Genomic DNA, 20,241 nt, shown 5'->3' with positions numbered 1-20,241 from the left:
TCTAGGAAATAAAGCATCTTCTGAGTTATTTCTCAATGAATCTTTCTCTATTAAAGACTGTGGTCAAGCATAACTGATGATCAATCATATAGATATTGAAGTATTTCCAAATACTAAGATGGGCTATGCTATTTCTGTTTCACTCTCTTCTTAGAAGATATTGAAATGAATAGAGTTAATAACTATCTCTTTGGGTTATTTTAGAGAGCTCTGACTGACAAAAATTCCAACTCTTCCCTCCTGCTACTTACTACTGCTTTCTAGTAGTGTAGGGATTTATTGGAGTTTGAGTTGCACCCTGGTGATCTAAGGAAATTTAATGAGTTGTCATATTTAATGAATCAATATACCAAAAATAAAACTTTTAAAGAGTAAATTAGTATAAAATCTTATCATAAATCAAACTTCAATTATTTATTTTCACCAAATTTGAACAAGCCCTCTTATTAAAAATGTCAAGGTATCATATAGAAATAGGAATTAAAATCCATCATTACCTGGACTGTGGCCTTTGGAAGCCATGCAAAAGAAATAAATATCTTTTCCTTAAAGTTAAAACCAGCAAAACACACCATCAGATATGTAGCCAAAATTCGTATCAATACTGCAATGCCCAGGGTGGCAATACAAAGGCCTGTAAGAAATACTCAGTTTTTAGACATAATGAAATACTGGGGGAAAAATTGAATCACATGGTTACTGATTCAGAACTCTTTCAACAGAAGTCTAAAAACATTCACAAAATTAAAAAGACAAAAATGGCTAGGCATAATTTATCAAAACATCAATATTAAGGATTAATCAGATCACATGTTTAAAAGAAGGTATTTCCCCTTGATTTTTTTTTTTTTTTAGTAAAATCCGAAAGAGTTATTTGCTCTGAGAGAAACCAGAATATTCCTTTAAACTGAAAACAGAAATTAAACATATTTTAATTTCTAAAAGGAGATTTGAATGTTCTTTTAAGCTTTATAGCAAGAAACACACTTTCTTCCATGCATTTATTTAACAAGAATTTATTCAATAACTATGCATGGCAGGATCTGGACTAGGTACTAGTACCCAAAAATGTATAATGTACAGACTCTACTTCTATGAACTTCAAAGACAGAGGAGGACAGAAACATAAAAAACGAATTAATATACTATAAGGTAAGTACAGTATAAGCATACTGGTAAGAGGGCACAGAAGAGGAAAAAATTATTATTTTCATCAAAGTGGTTGAGAATTCTTTACAGAGAGTATAAGACCAGAGGCGATATTCAAAATATTTATAAGCCATTATGGGGGCAATCAGCCAATCAGAACAGAGCTCGCTGGGCAGTGACCAATCAGAACAGACAGTGGCAGTCTACAGCTGTTTCATCATACTGGTGTGTACACTGACAGCCCATTAGCCCTGGTTTTCATATACAGCTACTGCATTCAGTCAGCATTTAGAATCCTTTGCTGGTAAAGTTAAGTTCATCCTGAAGTGCAAAATAAAGGATTGTGACTTGGCCGCTGCAGGCTACTGGAATCTGAGAAAGGCACAGCTAAAGTGACTGCTAAGTTACAGGATGATTTTTTTTAAAGTAACATTTGTTGAGTATTTACTCTGTGCCAGGTTCTGTAGTAAGCTTTAAGTGCATTACTTTACTTAATCCTTACAACCTGTGGGGTAATTCCTGTCATTTTACAGTTGAAAAAAGTGAAGTTCAAAAAGGATAAACAACTTTGTCAAGTTCAAAAGCCTGGGTAAAAGGGATAGACACTGCAGGAGGCTCTACTGTAAATCTGCAATATTTTTTTTACCGAAAAGTTTTGTGGCTTTTTGTTGGAGGATATTTCTCCCAGGTTGGTAGATTTTCAAAAATATTTGTTGCTGAAGTACAAGATACAAAAGAGATGATCCCATTCCCAGGAGGGAACATTGAAGGTTTGGGGAGAAGATGAAGAGGAAGTTTTAGACACACTGAGTTTTAAGTTTTGTGGGATTTATAAGTGGTGATGTCCAATCAGCCACTGGATTTATAGATTTAGAGATAAAGATTTTGGAATTACATAGTTTATAATCAAAGTCACTGAGTGTAGATGAGCTCAAGGAAGTGATAAAAGAACAAGAAGCATAGAAGGTTTTGGAAAGAACTTTGAGGAGGAGCAGCGCTTAAGCCATACATACGGTAAAGACTCAAAAGGCACCGGAAAATATGAAATTTCAGACTTCAATGTAAAAGTGTTTTAAAGAGGTCAGTAGTATCAAGTGCAATAAAGACTGGTAAGTATTCAGTGGATTTAATAATATAACCTTGGTAAGAGCAGGGTTGGTTGTGTGATGGGGCAGAAGCTAAACTGAAATGTACTGAGGAAGGGAATGAGAACTGAAATGGAAAAGGGGAATATAGACACCCTTCTGGAAAAGTCTGAAAAGAGCAATAGAGAGATAGAGTGGTAGGTGAGGGGGGAAGTGAAATGGAGGAAGGATATATATATATATATATATCTTTCATAAATATATGTGTGTATATTTATTTAACTTTGTGATAAAATACACATAAAAATTACCATCCTGATCATTTTAAAATGTGCAGTTCAGTAAGAATTAAGTTAAACATTTATATTTTTGTGCAAAAAATATCTAGAACGTTTTCATCTTGTAAAACTGAAACTCTGTACCTATTAGACAACAAATCCCCATCTCCCCTTTCCCAAAACCACTGGCAACCATCATTCTACTCTCTATTTCTATGAATTTGACTCATATAAGTAGAATCACACAGTAGTGTCTTTTTTTTTTTTTTGGACCTTGTTAATTTTCTCTATTGTTTTCTACTTTGTTGATTTCTTTTTTTTTTTTAATTGAAGTAGAGCTGATTTACAATGCTGTGCCAATCTTGGCTATACAGCAAAGTGACTCAGTTATACACATACAGACATTCTTTTTTTTATATTCTTTTCCATTATGGTTTATCACAGGATAATGAATATAGTTCCCTGTGCTATACAGTAGGACCTTGCTGTTTACCTAGTCTATTTGCAATAGTTTGCATCTGCCAACCCCAAAGTCCCAGTCCCTCCCTCCCCCTTGGCAACCACAAGTCTGTTCTCTATGTATATGAGTCTATTTTTGTTTTGTAGATAGGTTCATTTGTGCCATATTTTAGATTCCACATAGTAGTTGTCTTTCTATGATTGGCTTCTTTTACTTAGTGTAATGTCTTCCAGGTTCATCCATGTTATAGCATGTATCAGAATGGAAGGATATTATTTTAAGTTAGAGATTAAAGTCTGTTTAACTTCTGAAGAGAAGAACACTGTGACAAGGATATTTGAGGATGAATAAGAAAAAGGGAAGAATCTATGTGTAAGATCCAGAAAGAGGTGGCAGGGAATGGGATCCCTAGTATGGACGGAAGAATATTGTGATGCAAGGAAAGGAGGAAATAATGAGTATATGTGTGTAAATTAATTTTTAAGTGAAGTGCTATGAATTAAGAGAGTTTTAACATAATGGCTTTCAAATGTGTGAATGAATAAAAGAATGAATGAACAAACATTTTTATTCTATGGGTTCATATTATAGAACTCACTATTTATCTTTAAAATTCTGGCCCTTGATCAGGGTAAGGCTAGATGAACATTTTTATCCTTGGAAAAACACTTTAAGGCCTGCATTTTATTGATGGCAGTCAGCAGTGTCACTTTTCTTTACAAGGAACAATATTTAAAGGTATAAAATTTACTGTCTTAGATTGACAAACATTATTTTCTAACGAACTGCTCTAAAAGACTTAGCTCGTTACCTTTTTATATAATTGTGACAATGGGAACCACTGAACACACACCTACTAAAGATATTTCAACTGAATATAAGAAGAGTTGATTTTAGCAAAATTCTTACCTACAGTTTCTGGTCTGAGAGCTGTAATGGCTACCTCTGCTCCAATCAGTCCAAAGAGAAGGGGCTGAAAGATGAACCAGGCAACTGCTATAACCTTTTCAACATCTGCCTAAAAGGAACACACACACACACACAAACAGACTTTCATTATATGAATTTAGAAGTTCTAAGAATTTTATTAATTTGAAATTTGAGTCAATTTGACCTGAGATAACCTTTACCTCTGTAGCATCTATGAATAAGAAGTTAGCTAGAAGAGAGCAAAAAATTGCGCAAAGATATTTCTAACACAATTAAGATATATGAGGTACTTTAGTGTTGGTTTACAAGTAAATGTTAATTATAAAGAGTTTTACAAAGTAATCTTAGGACTTCTGCTGCTGAATACACAATCTGTGTGTGTGTATTATAATGAATAATATTATATTAATTATATTATTATTACATTATTGCATAGTTTAAAATTTTGTTAATTTTCATTCAACAATATGATTTAAAGACCTTATATCAGTGCATATATCTAGATATTCACCTCATAACTGCTGCATAGTAATCTGTGGTATGGGAGAACCATAGTTGATTCAATCATTTCTTTATCAATAGGCCTTTAAGTTGTTTCCAATTTTTTCTTTATAAAAAAATACTGTTTGTGGATATCTCAAATCACGCACAAAGATAAAATCCAGGTATAACAAAGTGCTGTACCAGTTATTAATTTATTGCCCTTTGGCTCCAAATCTGCCTTTCCTTGTTTCTCTGCAGAAAATGGAGCTGGGCCCTTTAAACATTTCACCTTTGCCAGCTGGTACCATGTTAAGTATTGTCAGTAGAAGGTGCTGAAATCTATTGCAAGAGAAGGAACTCTTCCTGGTTTCTGTGGCTCTTCCCAGCAAGATCTTCCAGCACAAGGCTCCTGCAGTCCAGGTGGCTTCTCCAGTGCCAGGGTCTTGCAGTGCATGGTGCTAGCAGCTTTCCCCAGCCTATACCTGGGGTGGTTTCGTAGCCACCTCCCTTGGGCCATATACCTCCCCATGCACTTAGAGGGTGGATTTCCTATAAGTTTGGAGAGTAGATTTCTAGTAAATTTTGTAGGTAGGGCACCAGGGTGATCTCTGTGTCACCCAGTGAACCAAGGCTCTAACAAGGTCTGGATTCTCAGCCCTGGAGGAGGGAGTAGTGAGGTGAGGAGGAGAGGTGGAAGGGTGTGCTTTATCTCAGCCCTAGGAGTTTATAGCTGCTATTCCTATATTATTTAGGGGTCTCTGTACATCTTACAAGCCAATCCCTTGTTAACTGATCCCCAGGATGGTTAATAATAAACTTCCCTATTCCAGTTACTATGTGATTTCTCTTTCCTTAGGAGACCCTATTTGACATAAGCATAACTTTATAACACATAATGCAAACATCCTAGGAAAAGACTGACACAATTGACCATGCAAAACTAAAATGTCTGTGGCAAAATAAACCATAAAAAAGACAGTGACAAACCAGGAGAAAATAACTGTACTATGTGTAACAGAATAAGGAACAATGTCTAATCAATAAGAAAAAGATAGAGACCCTAGTAGAAAAATGGGCAATGCATATGCACAAGTAATTGTACAAGAAGAAACACAAATGGCCAAAAACCCTGAGACACTAAAACTCAGTAATTAGAGAAACACAAATTAAAATGATATACCATATTTTGGGGGGAGGGGGTAATCACATTGAAAAAGACACTAAAAAAGTTTTAACAATGTAAAGTATTTGTAAGATTGTATAATTGAATCTTTGTAAGATTCAATTTGTAAGATTGAATAATTGGTAGGAGAGCAAACTGACAACACTTTTTTGGAGGGCAATTTAGCAGTACCCAGTACAGTACCTATGAATTTACATTTAACAGATTTTTTCAGTCAACATTAAGAATCTTTATTTTGGGGGACTTCCCTGGTGGCACAGGGTTAAGAATCCGCCTGCCAATGCAGGGACATGGGTTCGAACTCTGGTCTGTGAAGATCCCACATGCCGCAGAGCAACTAAGCCCGTGTGCCACTACTGAGCCCGTGAGCCACAACTACTGAGCCCGTGTGCCACAACTACCGAAGCCCGCGTGGCTAGAGCCCATGCTCCATGACAAAGAGAAGCCACCACAGTGAGAAGCCTGCACACCGCAACGAGGAGTAGCCCCAGCTCGCTTCAACTAGAGAATAGCCCGCACACAGCGACAAAGACCGAACGCAGCCAATAAATAAATACTTTTTTTTTTAAATCTATATTTTTGGACCACATTTTTACCCTTACAATTACATGTTCTTAAGGATATGCACTTCCATATATGTATGGAATTCCGACAAAGGAGGATTACATTGTTTCTCTATTTTCTTCAGTTATTATTTCTGATATGTTTATTAGGGTGAAGATTCTATTTCCTCTTAGCTTATAAAGACAGCATCTGTGAGGGGATTTGTTGATTTTTTTATATAATTCTATTCCTCTATCATGAAAAACAGTTGTTTCTACATCATAAGGAATCAGATGATGAATGAGGTTCAAATTCTGCCACCCACTAACTGCAAGCCACTTGCCCTTAGCACCTCATTTTTCTCATCTGTAAAATGAGAGGTTTATATTAGAAAACATACAAGATCTTTTATCATTTAATGACAATGACTAGTTCTGCCCCAACAGGTCCAGTTGCCACCCTTCCACATCTTTAAATTTTACTTTTGCATTTAATTTTTAGAGTATATCATAGCTAAAACTAAGACTTTGATACCCCCAGTTGTAAAGAACAAAATTCAACTATATTAACTTTAGGTTACTTAGCCTTTTGTTGCCAGGACTAATTGTTTAAGGAAGGTCCTCAAAAATATTTCATGTATTCAGAACTCCAATGACAGCAGAAGTCCTAAAGAGTTTTCTCTATCAAATTATTTTTACTTCTAAACTGTAGACTAAAAACATGATTTGTATTTTGACTGTAACATTTTAGACTAATTGAACATCAGATATAGGCTTACATATTATATAATTTAAGAAAGGGAGAAGAGTCACAATGTATCTTCTTGTGGCTTTTCATAACTTCAAAAACAAAATGAATTTATTTATAAAGAAAATGGAGGTCTTCCCTGCTGGCACAGTGGTTGAGAGTCCGCCTGCCGATGCAGGGGACACAGGTTCGTGCCCCGGTCTGGGAAGATCCCACATGCCGCGGAGCGGCTGGGCCCATGAGCCATGGCTGCTGGGCCTGCGCGTCTGGAGCCTGTGTTCTGCAACGGGAGAGGCCACAACAGTGAGAGGCCCGCGTACCGCAAAAAAAAAATAAATAAATAAAAAGAAACTGGAACCATAGAATAAGCTAAGTATAAAAGAAGATGAGCCAAGGGGAATGAAGACTGTGTTGTCCATTGAAAGTTAAGGCCACTTTATACATCTCTATGCATCAATGGTAAGAATCTTCAAAAATATAAATCACTTTCAAGGATGGACAAAAGAAGAAAGTTAAGAGAAATGAAGGTTTCATCATGGGTTAAATATCTACGTAAGTGGACACTTCTCAGACTGAACAATTCAAGATTCAGAAGATCCAAAATATAACAGAAAACAAAATCCCATAACTATAAAGGTCATCTAGAAGCACTGAATTTGAAAATAGATGAAAAAACAGATGACAGGCCCAAGAAAGGTGAGTGCATTTGAATAAAATAAGACAAATGGCAAGATTAATGATTATATGGAAAACCAAGCAGAAAAGTAAGAAATAACATCAGAAACTACAGGCACAAACGAATTTTATAAAATATTTTAGCTTTTCAAAGTATAACTCAACAACAGTATTACTGTAGCACTATTGAGTTTACAAGTGCTTCATTTCCATTTCCCCAAACAACAGCCACAATTCTTTAGATGTTATTATTAGTCTCTTCATATTACAGTTGAGAAAACTGAGTATTAGAGAAGGTAGGTGACATTTTGGGGATTATACAGCCTGAAGCAGGATTGGAATCCGAGTCTCCATAACTTAAATTTTATGTTCTTTATATAATATTGTGCTGCTCTGGAGGGTGTCTGCCACATAATTGATTCAATGAAGATTCTCTTGCTTTCCTTTCTTTAGGGAACCAGTTTGATGTATTCACATTGTGTGTTCTCATCCTGACTCTGCCACTTACTGGCTTTGCGACTTTAGGCAGTCTATCTAGTATCTCTAAGCCTTGGTGTCCTCATTTGTAAAATGGTCTGATATCTACCTTTCAAGGTTATTGTAGAGAATACATGAGATGACGTATGTAAAACTTTACAAGAAAGACATCTTTAAGGAAAAAAAAAACTATTGAGGAAAGGTCCTAATAAGAGATTCATACATCTGACCACATGAAAGTATATGATATTTGAGTGTAAAAAATGAACAATATAAAATGGCACAAAAATCTAACTTCATATGTATAGATGTGTGTATACACCACCAGGTGGTTCTGATGCATTCTCAAGTTCGAGAAACACTATTCTAAGCTGATGAGGGTGCAATGAGATAGGTACTTCATATATTACAGTGGAAAAGTAAATGGATACAACTCTAGAAAGCCGTTTGGTAATGCATGTCAAAAACCTCAAAATGTTCATATTATTTGACCCCAAAATTTCACTGTTAGAAATCTGGCCTAAGGAACTGATCAGAAATTGAATTTCAGCATAATTAAAAATAGCAGAGACTAGAAATCACCTAAATATTTAACTATAAGGAAATGGTTTTAAAAAATTATGGGGCATCCCTATGTGTGTATGTATGTGTGAGTATGTGTGTTGTGTTTTGTGTGTGTGTGTGTGTAGATAAAGAGATATACACAGGAGAGTAACCAGAGGTAAATATGAAAACAAGGTACCTAGTTCTTTCTCTGGGTTGTGGCTTACATTGACCTTCTATGTAATCAACCAGGCTGCAGGTAATTCAGGCAAAGTTATGACAAATGCATTCAAACAGATGCTTTGTTTCAGCTTTAACAATATTTTCTATATAACCCACACTATATTCTGGAGAATAGCACAACTGAAACTCATCAGAGTTTCCCTTTCCCTCTTTGTCCTTCTATGCCCACAGCTAGTGACCACTTGTAGTAGGGATCAGTCTCCCCTTTGATTTCCCTGTTGCTAAAACTATTGCCCTATTCCAAATGACATGACTCTTTTTTGTTGTTTTTTAAAATCCTATCATTTGTGAACTTAATTTTAAATTGCAAAGTGTAGAAGTATAACATTTTTAATATATGTGATATGTGTTATTCAAATAGATGTCAAAATATAGAAATGTGTCCTGTGTAATAATGCTACAGTTGTATTATAAGGGTAGTACCAGTCGCTTTGGATTCAAACCTGAGCTTAAATCCCAGTGCCACTTTTTCAATTTTGTGACCTCGGACATGTTTTAGAACATGTTAAGTTCTTCTGATTTACAGTCTCTATAAAATGGAAATGGTAATACTTTTTCAGTTTCTTTTGTGAAAGTAAGTGAGAATACTCACTTAGTGCCTTGTATAAGGCCTTACAGAGTGGCAGTAACATTTATTAGTTCCTTTCCCTCCTTTTACCCATGACAGGATAATATGAGCTGGTTGTTAATTTTTGAAAATTTTTAAGAGGTGACAACAGATAGCATTTTCCAGTAAAATTCAATTTGAAGAAACTTACTATAAGTGTATTTGAAATTTTTCCTGTTGAATAAATGAACGGAAATAAGCCAAAATACTTAAATAGCTTACAGAGCTGTTGGCTTTAGGTAGAGGAATTGTAAACGATTTTTTCTTTCCTTTGCTTTCTGACTTTTTTTTATTTTCCAATATTTTAAAATGAGCGTATAGTACTTTCATACTCAGAAAGAAAACTAATTTTATTTAAAAATTATTCTCTTTAGTAATTTATTTCTTTTAATACTGACAAATGTTTACAATTAAGAAGTTAAGGGACAGATTCCAGTCTCAGTCACTATTTGGCTGCAACCTCATGAGCAACTCCAAGTAAGAAGCACCCACCTGAGCCAAGTCTGTCCACAGAAATGCAAGACAAATTAAAACAAAACAAAATTGTTGTTTTAAGTCATTAAATGTTGAGGTAATTTGTAACCCAGCAACTGACAACTGAAATAAAAAATATTTATAACAGCAAAAAAGAAACCAAACAATATACAAAAATAAGAAGTTAAGGGACAGTTTGTAGAATGCTAACGGCTGGCAAACTTCCCAGGTGTCGGATAAGGGGTCACAATGCAACTTTAGCTGCATCCCTTTACTGGGTGAAAACTGTGTCCTTGGTCCTGAGGCAAAGGAGTAGATCAGAGAGCTTCAAGGAGCAGGTGTATTAGTCCGCAGCCCAGATTAGGGTGGAAGACAGACAGTGGTGAGTCCTCAGAGAGAAGCAAGGGAGGCAGCACAGCCCTTTGTCCCAAGCTGAGATTGGACAGAAGACTGCCCACGATACGGGACAACCTTGCCTCAGCCCTCAAGAAAAGGGAAGCCATAGAAAAACAAATGTTTGATAAGAGCAAAGGCTTATGAGAGATGAGGGATGACAGGAGTACCCAATTTATACGAGGAAGTTTGTTTACTTTTTAGCTTTGCTCTTGTTCGATGTTATATGAAATCAGAAATCTTGTTCGATGTTATATGAATAATATAGGTGCTGCTGAAAAGAAAAAAAGTAGACCACCTGAAAGCCTTACAGCCAAGCCTCTGACAGGGCAACAAACCTAGGTGCCCATCTGGTGTCTAGAGCAGGGTTTCAAAGGGACTCTCCTTTTCCTCAAAGTCCAATCCATCTCAGCTCACTTCCTTGTGGCCTCAGTGCCCTTGTTCACACAAGGCTCCAGGAGCCCCTTCCAATCCTTCTCTCCTCTAAAGCAAGATGATTCACACTTATGCTTGTCCTAATTTTATAATCACACTGTTAGAGAATGAATGGAAGCCTCCTATCTGAATGCTATTTACCCACAAGGAAATTCTATTTCTAGTATATCTCTGCAGAGATTCCCATAATTGAATATGATTATTTATCTAATCTCAAGATTTATAACCTTCACATGTTTCCATATGGCATTTTATTAAGCTTAATTATTTTGAGCAGTTGTCTTTAGGTTTTCCAAAAGGATATATCTGCATTTAGTTTAGGTCACATACATCTAATTTCTTTATTAAACAGAATAGCACATGACCCTGTCAAGTTCAAATCTATAAAAATGTATTTTAAAATTAAAATAAATAAATGGCAATCAGCTGATTTCCATAATACATATTAAGAAAACAGATAACCTTAATGATCTTGAAACTTGGTAAGGAAAACCAAAACAATCTTATAAAAAACAGGCACAAGCTTTTGAATACACTGGCAAGTAAACATATGAAAAGATGATTAGTTTCACTCATAAAGAAATGCCACCAGATCAGCAATGAGATACATTTTTCACCCATCAGATTGGCACAATAGCTGAAGACTGAAAATAGATCAGAGAAGCAGATTCTCTCACATACTGTTGGTGAGAATGTACATTGGTACAGTCTTTTAAAAGGGCAAATTGATATTATCAAAAGTATCAGTGTGCACAGTCTTTCAAAGAGCAATCCTATTTCTAGAAATGTATCCTATAGATAAACTCAATAATATGCTATAACATTAAAATTTTTCTCATTTTAATATTTCTGAAATTAGGATATCAGTTTAATTGGCAGCATTCTTTTTCTTTCTTGATAGCATGTAAAATAATAATAAGACTGGATAGTGCCTTAGAGTTTACTGAATATAGTATATGTAAGGGCATTTTATTGAAGCGCTTTTTGTCTTAGCAAACTAGAAACAATCTAATGTCTATTAGTAGGAGACTGATTAAATAGAGTATAGCACAGCTATACAATGCAGTACTCTGCAGCCCTTACAAAGGATAAGGAAGGCAGCATGGAAATAGAACCATGGTACGCTTTAAGTAAGTAAGTATGGTTTTTTTTTCCTACTTAAAGATGTATTTTTTGTTTGTTTGTTTTGTTTGTTTTTGTTTGTTTTTGTTTTGCGGTACGTGGGCCTCTCACTGTTGTGGCCTCTCCCGTTGCGGAGCACAGGCTCCAGACGCGCAGGCTCAGTGGCCATGGCTCACGGGCCCAGCCGCTCCACGGCATGTGCGATCTTCCCGGACTGGGGCACGAACCCGTGTCCCCTGCATCGGCAGGCGGACTCTCAACCACTGAGCCACCAGGGAAGCCCAGTAAATATGTTTTAAGTAAAGACCTTAAGTTCTAGATTCGTATGTAAGGGGAAAAGGATGTGCGTGTGTGAACTTGGACATACATTTACAAATGTATAGAAAATAGCTTTTATGATTAAATAATTTCATTAATTTGATGTTAAGAAAGTATCTGGAAAGAAAAAATTAATCTGATCAGAAAGTGATCATGAGCAGAAGAACTTAAAATGAATTCACCTTTGCGCTGGCCCATCCCTTGCCTGCAAGGAAAGCCAGGACCAGCGTGCACAGTCCTCCTGCCCCAGGGAAACCAAAATACATGCTGCTGAACACAGCCAGCACAGACAGCCCCAAGACCAGGAATGCTCTCTTCCACACGAGCTTGTCCTAGAGGAGGAGAGAGGTTGGTTAGCTCAATTATTTCATATAACTGATTTCTAACTATTGGTTTTTCCATATTCAGGACTTAGTAGAAAATAAAAACGTCTGTGTCTGAGCATATAAATGCATGACAGAACATTTACTTTCTTTTCCTTAGTAAAAGTAGAGTTAGCACATGTACAGATGTTAGGTGCCTCTCCCAGGAATACCAGTTATAATTCTCTGCAGTTATCAAAGCAGAATTTCACAGGGCTAAATGCAACAGCAGAAAAAAGCACATAGGCTTTAGGGACAGAGAGACCAGGGATAAAATTTCAGCTTTTACACCACTGACATATGTAGTTGGCCATATTACTTAAGCTCTTCAAGTCTTCTTTCCCTGTTCCCTAAAGCAGTTACATCCCAGGGATTCTGTGAAGGCTAAAGATATGATATCTCTATTATTTTTAGGTTCTCTGTTCACTCTTTAATTTGATACTCTCCTGGTTTTTCTTTCTAAATCCTTGAATACCAAGAAGTTTTAAGAGGCTGTCGACAGAGTAGTTTTTCGTTGTTGATTTTTTTTCAACTTTTTATTCTATATTGGAGTATAGCTGATTAACAACGTTGTGATAGTTTCAGGCGCACAGCAAAGCGACTCAGCCATACATAGACATGTATCCATTCTCCCCCCAACTCCATTCCCTTCCAGGCTGCCACATAACACTGAGCAGAGTTCCCTGTGCTACACAGTAGGTCCTTGTTGTTGATTTTTAAAGTCTCAGAAACGTGTACCTCTTTCCTTTCACTTTTCCGTTTGGCCTTTTAAACTTCTTGATTGCTTTAGAAGGCAGGCAGGCTTTTTAGAAGTGCTTGGCTTGGAAGCGTGCAGGCTCTGGCGGTGGGTTACCTGAGTTCATTCCCAGCTCCACTGCTTTCTAGCTACGTGACTTTGTTTCAATCATTTCTCCCTAAGCCTCAATTTCCTCATCAGTAAAATGCTCATATTAACAGTACTCTTTTCATCAGTTATTGTATGGAGTGCACTAGATCAGCACTTTCCAACAGAACATTCAGTGACGACAGAAATTTCTGTATCTGCATTGTCTACGGTAGTGTTCTGTATCTGCGATGGCCACATGTAGCCAGTGGCTGCTATATTGAACTAGTGGCACTTTATTGTACCTACCACGTCATTTTATACACGGTAAACAACAAAATGTAAGCTATCATTTTTCTCTTTACTTTGCTGTTTAATTAGAAAATCCTATAACTTTCTATTATGCATTCATAAAATCTACAATCTACAATTGAAGCTTTTTGTGCACAGTAAAAATTCAAACCAACATACATGCAAGTAATGTTAATATTAACGTTCTTACGTACAGTTCTACTTTAGTTAAGTTTCTAATTCCATTCAAAATGCTCTGAAATCTCAAAATAATGCCAGTTCTTCTAGGAAAAAAAAAGACTTTTATATGTTTATCTAAGAGACAAGGGGAGCAAAGGAAAACAAACAAAACCTTTGTTTATTAAGAAATCACTGTGTACAGTAAAGGACTTTGATATCTTTGGTGAGAAATGTTGAACTATATGATATGAGATGATAAGGTCTGTCTATTTGATAGTACTAGAATCTAAGGTATTTTGGGACTTCCCTGGAGGTCCAGTGGTTAAGACTTTGCCTTCCAATGCAGGGGATGTGGGTTCAATCCCTGGTCGGGCAGCTAAGATCCCACATGCCTCGTGGCCAAAAAACATAAAACAGAAGCAATATTGTAACAAATTCAATAAAGACTTAAAAAAAAATGGTCCACATCAAAAAAAACTTAAAAAAAAAGAATCTAAGGCATTTTGATACTAAAAAAAGAGGCCCCCAAAGCCATTTTATATCTTGATTTAGTTGAGTACTATGAATAATAATAAAATTAAAATAAATAAAATTAAGATAAATAAAAAGACATATTGTATTATTTTAGAATTGATGTTATTTGTTTTACAGTCAAGTTTGAAGTATACAGAATATAAATTAGAGAAAAAAATTCCAGGACTGCATTAAAAATCTGATACATTCAGCCCTCTTCATAAATCTCATGGACAGCACTAATATTGCAATGAGCAGTTTTAAAATGGGGGGCCATTTTCTAAATCACATAACTCACACCAGCTTTCAGGGGAGTGTTCTAGAATGCTCCTCCAATGACATGTTAGAGCATGACTTACCCACAGATTATTTCTTTTACCTGGTCACTGCTTGGAAAATACTGAATAAAAAATCCAAGAAGCAATCCAGCTGCCATACCGACTACCACCTCCAAAACTCCTTTGAGGACATTAAAAACCGTGGAGCCTTAAAAAAAACGTAAAAAGAAAAACCTGAGACAGAATTCTAAATCCATAAATGCACAGACGTTAATCATTAACATAAAGAGTCTAATTATATAGAAGGAAAATGTACAGATCTTTCCTGCTTTCCATATTCTTAAAATGTCTAATAAAATGGGCCTCCATTAAGAAAGGTATGCATATTATTGGAGATAAATTTAAAAATAGGCATAAGCTATGATTTGTGTACTTTTTTCTATGTGTACTTCAGTATAAATTTACATAATTTACTAAGAAAATATGAAAGGTAAAATTCATAAATCAGGTCTAATTTGTTCTACTGTATTACATGCATAGGCTGGGTGAGCAGACAGACCTAGTATTCAAACTGCCATTTAAGAGCCTGATTTTTTAATAATAAATGCATATTGATTTTAGTAGCTATATACAGAATACAGTAACTTAAGAATTTGGCAATAAAAGTAAAATCTTTTCTTACTACAATGAACGTAGGGGACTCACTCCTTCTCGAATGTTATTTCTAAGATTAAATCTGAAAATAAATTATTTTTGAAATTGCTCTTGGAAGTCTTTATTTGTTGCTTAGCTTCTTTGAAATATCACAATATAGAGGTAAGTAAACTACATTTTCCCCCATAGCAAACAGGATTTAGGAAACTTTAATTTAAAAAAATCTTTGCCAGCACATTGTGCAGAAAATTATATTAATATTGCTCAATATATAAAGACTGTTCTAAGAAACTCACAACTGTTCTAAGAAAATATGTACTAACCAGTTATGTGGTTTCTTGTTATTATAATTTCGGGTACAGCATATGCCACCCCTAAGGTATGCCACTTTGGCATAAGGATTATTTTGAGCTGAAGGCAATTGAGAAGAAACATATACAAAATAAGCTCTCTGCCATCTCCCTATTTGCTTTTAAAAGGACATAAATTTGTAAAGCTCTCCCCCTCCCCTCTCCATCAGGAATGACAGAAGTTAACCACTGAGGCCATGTGGAACCCTAATCAGCCCAGGGACAGCACCAGAGGAATCTACATAACAAAGCGCTGAAACCAGCCCTTACCTAACAATAGTTTGCTCGTGTATTCGCCTTTCCCCAATTTGTTGCCTCTAAAAGCTCAAAGTCCTTTTCCTTTGTCTTGCACTTCTCTACAAAATCACTGTTCTCCGCTAAGATGCTTTTTAAGCCCCAATTCTAACCACCCCTTGAGTTACTCACCACTGCATACTCCAGTGTGTAAGCACGGCGCACGCACATGCTAGTAAACATTTTCTCTTGTTAAGCTGTCTTTGGTCAGTCTGATTTACAGGGTCCCAGCCAATGAACCTAAGGTGGGTAGAGGCGAAAAAGCTTTTCCTCCCCTACGGTTTCTATCCTCTCTCTTATTTAAAAGAATAATTACCTCTGTAGTAATTTTACTTAGCTAGGATAGCTCTCTGCTAGGAAATGGTGGGACTGTCAAAAGCATCTAGCTGTGATAGTAGCCTATGTCTTGAGCTAATATGGTAAATAATTTACTATAAATGTGTAGAAAGGAGCCAATTAGTTTGTCTCTGATATAGTAAGGTTGTTTTAAAAAAAAAAATACTTCTTGGGCCCTACCTCTGAAAATTCTGATTCGGTAAATCTGGCAGGGCTTGGGATCCACATTATAAAGAAGCTCCAGGGGCTTCCCTGGTGGTGCAGTGGTTAAGAGTCCGCCTGCCGATGCAGGGGATATCGGTTCGTGCCCTGGTCCGGGAAGATCGCACATGCCGTGGAGCGGCTGTGCCCGTGAGCCATGGCCACTGAGCCTGCGCGTCCGGAGCCTGTGCTCCGCAACGGGAGAGGCCACAGCAGTGAGAGGCCCACGCACCGAAAAAAAAAAAAAAGAAGCTCCAGGTGGTTCCAAGCAAAAGGCCTAAGGACCACATTTAGTCCACATTTAGTGGGGCAGGGCAGAGGGAATACAGCACTGCTGACTGGGAAGGTTCTGCAGGCAGTCCACAGCTGGCAGCCCTGCAGACCCTCCTCGTTGCCCTCCCTGCCCTGCTCTCCCCATCCCCTGTGATTCTGATGCAAGCTGTTGCTCTAAAGCCATGGTTTCCATTCCCAGAAGTTCTAATTTAATTGGCCTAAGGCAGTGCCTACAAGAGTATTTTAAAAAACTCCCCACGTAATACTAGTATGCAGCTGAGGCTGAGAGCTATTGTTTAAAAGGTGTATAGCAGGAGAACAGTGCAAACATACTTCTGGATAGGTAGAGCAGAGGTTTTTTGTTTTTGTTTTTTTTATCTGCAAATAAGCACTTTATTATCAAACAGTTCAGCATCAGAACAAGGTTTCCAAAAGAGAAAAAAGTGTAGATTTGACTTAATAGATAAGAGGAAATCCTCACTGGTTCTTGAACAAGAAGGTAACCTTATGAAAGCCATGTTTTTGATAAGATTAATTTAACCAGTGACATATGGCAGGGACTGGATGTAAGGCAACTTTGGGGCAACAGGAAGAGGCGAAGTTCTAGGTACTCAGCAGAAATCATATATAACCCCCCAAAATGGGACAGTAACTACAGTGGAGTGGAGAGGCTAAAAATACATGACTTTCTATGAAGGCGTGTTCCCACTAAATAATCTGAAGCTAAATTTAAGCTACAATTACATTTTGTCAATAATATGAAATTGCAAATCTTATTTCCAACTCTTGGACGTGGATTAAAAAATGAACTTAAATTTATGCTGTGCCAAAGGAGAGTCAAGGTACTGAATAATAGTGGGAGAGAAAAAAATGCCTTAAGTTCTTTTTCATTACTACTTAAAACATAATGCATCCATTTCCAACACTTGGTAAGTATGGAAAAGATACCCATTAAAATCATTGCTGCTATTACCCACCAAATGTTAAAACTGTTCCTGTTTTAGAAGAGCGCTCTTCCTCCCACTTGGCCTGCTGTCATTGTGCTCATTGAAAATCTACTCATCCCTTGTGTGAAGTCTCCAAGATTAAACCTTCCCAGAGGCTCCATGTAGAAGCTGTTTTAGTCCTTCTCTAAATCTTCAAGTCCTTTGAATCTCCCCTTACTGCACTTACCAAACTGCTTGAGCAGTCTATGTCTAGAGGGTGAAGCTACTGGTCCCTTCCTAGTATGGAACTAAATCTTGGGAGGTGACTTTTTCCATTTTAATTTGCCTTAATTAATTATCAAGCAACTATGCCATGCTTGTAACACCACAATCTATGTTTCTAGAGTGCAAGAGAACAGCACGTTGTGAACGCATCCCTGTACCTGTGGAAAAGGCCATGCCCAGGCAGGTGTTGAAGCCAGTGATGGCCAGAATATCATCGAAGCTGCCAGCAGCCATGAGTAAGGTCGGGATGCCTTTTTCAACACCATAGCCTCCTTCCTGCAAAAGGAGCATTGAAGGCACCACGACAGCTGGAGATACAGCGCCTAAAACAAAACTAAGCAGGCAGTGCTTTAGGCATTTATGACAGTATCTTACTCATTATTATTATTATTGTTGTTGAAAGTATAATAACCTCTACTCTTTTAGAGGTTACACTTTGGACAACTAAAGTCTTTCAGATGGGAGCAAAGCACCAACCCAGAAACACATACATATATGCAAGTTCTATAGAACACTTTTTTCAAAGTATGGCCATGGATAACCTGTGTTAGAACTACTTAGGCTGCCTAAAAAGTTACGTTTATGGGTGGTATAGAAGACCTGACGGGGTTAGGCCCCACGAATCTAACTTTTTTAAAAAACAAAACACTATGGTATGAGGTTTGAAAAACATGGCCACAGACTTTTTGGATTGGAACCCAGTGACGTTAGGCCTTTTACCAGGATTGAGTATGAAAAATAAGACAACAGATTAGAAGGAAAAGGCCATAATGACATTGACAGTGACACTCATAATGGCAGCAGTAGTAACACCAGAAAGCATTTTATAGTGCTTACTACGTGCCAAACACCATTTTAAGCACTTTACATCTATTAATTTAATCCTCACAATAACGCCATGAAAAAGCTACAATCATTATCTTTGTTTTGCAAACGAGTAAACTGAGGCACAGAGAGATTAAATAACTGGCCAAAGATTGCATAACGCAAAGTCATAGAGCTGGAATTTGAATCCAAGCAGTATAGCTCCAGGGTCATAACCCTGAGAAATAAGAACTTCTTACTTGTTGCATACTCACTAGTACTAAATTCTAAGTACTTTCATATTTATTTAATTCTCATGGCTTTTAACCATTAGACATAAGAACTGACAATGGAAGGAAGAGACAGCAGAACCATCTATTCAAACAGTCTGGTGACAAAAGAAGGAGGAAAACACTTCTGGGTGTTGATGACCGTTGATACATTTATTATCCTTTATACCAGACTCTGAGGTGAGATCTGGCATCTCTCTCACCAGTCTGGAATCACGTATAGGTAAAAGATCATTACTTCTTCAATAGTTTAAATTATTATAATCACTGCAAAAGCTAGACATACACTATACACATATACTATCATTTGAAGTTATAATATTTAGATTATGCTGATATCGATGTTGTATTTTTTGATGTCCTTAAGAAAATGCTATTACGTGTTCTCTTGTAAGGAATCGGTGAAAGCCCTAAATGTCTGTGCATATTTTCATCCAATAAAGAAAAACCATTACCCCAGCATAAATCCCCATTGCCATGGTAAACCCATGAGGAAGTGGGCAAGAAGAGCAGACGCACACGCCTCCACAAGACAAGGACCCAAGGATAATCTTATACAAACACCCTTCAACTTCTTCAGGGCCTGCAACAGAAAATTAGACATACTAAAATACTTCTCTAAAGACATGCAGAGATGATGACATTCAATGCTTTTGCTTCAATATTCAGCCCACATCTGGACCATCACAAATCTTCCAGGAATGTTCCACTTAGAACATCTAGTGTTCTAAGTGTTTACAGCTAGCTTATTTATTCCTCAGAGCAGCCCTACGACATAGGTAATATTATGCCCATTTTGTAGATGTCCTCAAGTAAAAAGGCTCAAGTTAAAGTGATCTGCCTATGATCATGACAGTGGTGAGTTGTGGAGCTAGGTTTGCACCCAGGCAGGCTGCTTCCAGAGTCTGTGCTCATAATCCCCACGCTAGCTGAGTTAACCCTCTCAGGGTTAGCTTTATTTATAATTTATGGTCCCAAAATGAGGCTTGGGTGAAAACCTCCGTCCCCCAAAACATGCATTTCTAAATCAAAACATTCCTAATGTAAAAGAGCATTTAAAAACCTCATACTTGAGACTCATTCTATATAGGAGGCAGTTTCCTGAGCCAGTACAGTTAGCCCTCAACTCTTATATAGGGCTTCGCATGCCAAAGAGATGATGTCTTCTCTCTCATGACCATAATTTATAACTATGGCCCATATCTCTGTCAGAGAAAAGGGGGGGCCTTTATTCTT

The 20,241-nt window shown here is 36.9% G+C and overlaps 1 protein-coding gene across 4 annotated transcripts in view; it reads right to left on the bottom strand.

Annotated features, from left to right (window-relative positions):
- Positions 1–20,241, bottom strand: part of SLC9B2 (solute carrier family 9 member B2) — a 51,109-nt gene that overhangs the window by 6,054 nt on the left and 24,814 nt on the right. For 3 of the 4 annotated variants that reach the window (XR_012331928.1, XM_019928519.3, XM_019928520.3), the window contains exons 7-12: positions 19,461–19,588; positions 18,070–18,245; positions 14,694–14,800; positions 12,328–12,477; positions 3,882–3,990; positions 498–634 (exon numbers count right to left, since the gene is read on the bottom strand). Coding sequence is in view for 3 of the 4 variants with exons in the window: in XM_019928519.3 (XP_019784078.2) it covers positions 498–634; positions 3,882–3,990; positions 12,328–12,477; positions 14,694–14,800; positions 18,070–18,245; positions 19,461–19,588 (807 nt within the window). In the remaining variant the exon portion in view is untranslated. Of the gene's footprint in view, positions 1–497; positions 635–3,881; positions 3,991–4,020; positions 7,139–12,327; positions 12,478–14,693; positions 14,801–18,069; positions 18,246–19,460; positions 19,589–20,241 lie in introns of those variants that run through there. The other variant, XM_073805031.1, reaches the window with a different exon arrangement.

The sequence above is a fragment of the Tursiops truncatus genome, chromosome 5 (assembly GCF_011762595.2).
Source record: "Tursiops truncatus isolate mTurTru1 chromosome 5, mTurTru1.mat.Y, whole genome shotgun sequence".
In the NCBI taxonomy this organism is placed as follows: domain Eukaryota; kingdom Metazoa; phylum Chordata; class Mammalia; order Artiodactyla; family Delphinidae; genus Tursiops; species Tursiops truncatus.
The sequence above is the reverse complement of the archived record's forward strand: the minus strand, read 5'-3'. Positions and strand labels throughout refer to the sequence as shown.